Source organism: Oryzias melastigma, linkage group LG21, assembly GCF_002922805.2.
Source record: "Oryzias melastigma strain HK-1 linkage group LG21, ASM292280v2, whole genome shotgun sequence".
Lineage (NCBI taxonomy): Eukaryota > Metazoa > Chordata > Actinopteri > Beloniformes > Adrianichthyidae > Oryzias > Oryzias melastigma.
In genome coordinates, this window is record NC_050532.1 from 3,262,393 (window position 1) to 3,265,610 (window position 3,218).

Below are 3,218 nucleotides of genomic sequence, written 5' to 3' on the forward strand. Positions count from 1 at the left end.
TGGACTTGAGTGGAAAGGTTTTTGTAAAGGTCGTTTTATTGGCATCATGTGACATGTCAGCCTGTTTGAATAACGGTTCAACAATGAGCGTTTGTTCCTCAAGCCTCATGATTTGAAGCAGGAAGGGGACAAGCATGTCTCCTGTTTCTCACAGACACTCAGAATTACATTATTACGAGGAGCAGAAATAACCAAAACATTTGCTGTTCTAACAGTAATAGCAGAAAAGTTGTCTGTATTATGAGTTTAAAAGAGCCACTTTGATGCTGTAGAACTTTATTCTACATTTTGATTGTTGCAAACAGGCTTCTATTGTTCGTTTTTTCAGCAGACTCCTGGCCAGATCAGTTACTTCCTGTTTATGTTTTGCTCCTTAAAGCTGTAGCACAGTAGAAGGATGCTAGAAAACCTTCTTAATAGAAACTCAAAGGTGTTTGAATAAAAATATAGTAGTCCTGATTGTTCAAATGATTAAAAAAGAGAGTAAATTTAACAACAGATTTATCATATTAGTTCATTCATTCATTTAATACTTCAAATGATGCTTTATATTTTCATTAAGAAAACACTCTGAAGCTGGATTTTTTTTTAATTGAGTTGATGTAATTTTAGTTTTTTATATGAATAAATTAAGCTTAATTTCTATATCACTTTCCCAAAAAATAAAACTTAAAATTGAACAAATTAAGAACAAAAAATGTAAAAAAAAAAAAAAATTTCTTTGAGTGTTTGTTTGTTATTTACAAACTGAGAGGTACTTGCACATCCTGTGCATGATAATAAAATGAGACATCATGTCAGTCAATAACAGATTCTAATAGCAGCAGATGAAAAGGAAAATGAGAAGAACCAAGAAGAGAACCTTGTGGTACACCACCTGAAAGTGAAGTCACAGATCAGAATGCCTCACTGAATCTGACAGAAAAACTTCTGCTGGCTAAACAGAACTTAAATCAGTCAAGCATGATGCCATGAATGCTCCAATCATGACAGGAGGACTGTGTGCCCCACTGGGTCAAACGGAACCAGAACACTAAAACTTCTCAAAAACAAAATTTTGATCTAAAACAACTTTTTCTAATAGCTTAGATACAAAAAGAAACGTGGAAAACAGAAGAGTCATGGTGAGTTTTTTTGTGTTTGTTTGTTTGTTTATAGAAGAAGTTAAAAAGCAAAGGGAACTACTTCAGAACCAAAAAAAGTCTTAATAAAAATCAAAAGTCCAAATACTGGGATATCAAATGCTCCCTTTAGAATTTGCATATGAAATGTGATTCCTCAAAAAGGTAGTGATGTAAGAACGGGATCAGATTACTGAACACATATGGTTGTGGTCACAGATCCCAGTGTTCAAAGGCGCAGACAGACCTCTCCTGGGGGACAGCATCGATGCCGGACACTTCCATGGAGAGGACGGTTTGGGAGACGCTCCGGACTCTAACGCTCCCACTCTGGATCTGCTTCAGGAACAAGGAGCTGTTCCCGCCATGATCAGGATAGTGAATGAAAACCCAGGAGAGGTGAGATTACAACCAAAGATCATTAGGAACATATATATATGGTACATCCATCCATCCATCGTCCATATTCTTGCACTGATCCTGGACCGGGTCTTAGCCTCATATAGAAAGATTCCAAATTTAAAGAGGGTGCGACTTCCTTGTCAGGTGAATGTCTTGACTGTGTGGAACATCCTCAGGTGTCTCTGGTTGCCACGGGTCCCCTGACTAACTTGGCTCTGGCTGTGAGGTTGGACCCGTCTCTGCCGAGCAAACTGCGAGGGCTCTACATCATGGGGGGCAACACGGAGTGTGAGTAAAACGCTGCTAGGCTCTAAAGTCAGGGAAGTGAACCTAATGTTTCAGACGAGTGAATTTCTGGACTTCTATGTTCAAAACTTCTACATTCACGCAAAATTATGTGATTTTCTACGACCCTATTAGCTCTACTTAGAAAACATGCGTCCCACGCCTGATGTGAACGTAGCTTAAGACGTGGCTTTTATTGATTTTATTTTGTTTCTCTTTTATTTTGCCTCCTGTGCCTCAGCTCGAGGAAACACCACAGTATGCGGCGAGTTTAACTTCACAGCTGATCCTGAAGCTGCATACATCGTCCTGAAAGATTATCAGTGTCCCACATACTTGGCCTGCTGGGAGTTTACCTGCTACAACAAGCTATCCTGGGTAAAAACAGATTTATATTAAAATTTGTATATTATGGGTAAACAGGACTCATCGTCTGTTTCTGCAGGACTTCTGTGAGACCTGGCTGGCTCAGGACAGCCACAAAGCTCGCTTCATGGAGACCATCTTCCGCCACAGCATCCAGGCATCCCAAACCGAACGCTTCGAGAAGGAGGTGGTGGCCGGCACAGGCTTCATTTCCTGTGACTCCTACGCCATGGCGGCCGCCGTGGATGATTCCTTCGTCATTGAGAGCGACTGTTACCCCGTCAGCGTGGAGCTGACAGGAACTCACACCAGAGGCATGATGGTGGTGGACACGCTGGGCTTTCTGAAGAAGAGCCACACGGCTTTTATCATGAAGAAGGTGGACATGGAGAAGTTCAAGCAGATGATGATGGCTGCTCTGAAATAACAGCTGAAGTTCAGGACGATTGATGTAACTCAGAAGAAAATGTAGATTTTACATAATTAAACTTGTCACTTTGGATAAATCTTTTGAATTAAAAACTTTAGACTTAAATCTGCTTCGCCTTAGTTCAGGGTACAACAAAAGTCATTTTGCTGGATTTAAGAGAAGAGATAGAAAATCTTCCAAAACCGACTTGGGTTTCTTGCCCTGTAGTTCATCATCATCACACTAGGGGCAGTAGAAGGGCTTTTCCTGGTTATTTCAAAATGGCTACCTTAATAAAATCTCAATATTATTTTTGGCGGGAAAAGTTATGCTAGTTTTCTGAACCTTATGGTTAGAATAACTAATGTTATTCATTTTTACTATTAACAATTTGTAAAACTAGCATATAATTTATTTCTTTATAATACAGTTACATCATGTTAAAAATGTGTAGATTCAATTTGAGACAGTGGGTATGTTGCAAGTGTCACCATAAAAACATGGGAGGCAGGCGTGTTCAAATAAATTGACAATATTTATTGTTACAGCACTCCTGGGGCCCGTTTCAAGAAGCAGGTTTTGTTGGAACTCTGAGTTCGTGAACTCCAAATTCGGCAAAACTCTGAGTTTTCGGT

The 3,218-nt window shown here is 39.7% G+C and overlaps 1 protein-coding gene across 2 annotated transcripts in view; it reads left to right on the forward strand.

Annotated features, from left to right (window-relative positions):
* Positions 1 to 2,680, forward strand: part of LOC112155403 (inosine-uridine preferring nucleoside hydrolase) — a 5,110-nt gene extending 2,430 nt beyond the window's left edge. For both annotated transcript variants that reach the window (XM_024286998.2, XM_024286999.2), the window contains exons 4-7: positions 1,341 to 1,520; positions 1,700 to 1,811; positions 2,050 to 2,186; positions 2,254 to 2,680. In XM_024286998.2, the coding sequence (XP_024142766.1) occupies positions 1,341 to 1,520; positions 1,700 to 1,811; positions 2,050 to 2,186; positions 2,254 to 2,601 (777 nt within the window). In that variant the 3' untranslated portion in view covers positions 2,602 to 2,680. The remainder of the gene's footprint in view (positions 1 to 1,340; positions 1,521 to 1,699; positions 1,812 to 2,049; positions 2,187 to 2,253) is intronic.
* The last annotated feature ends 538 nt before the right edge of the window (positions 2,681 to 3,218 follow it).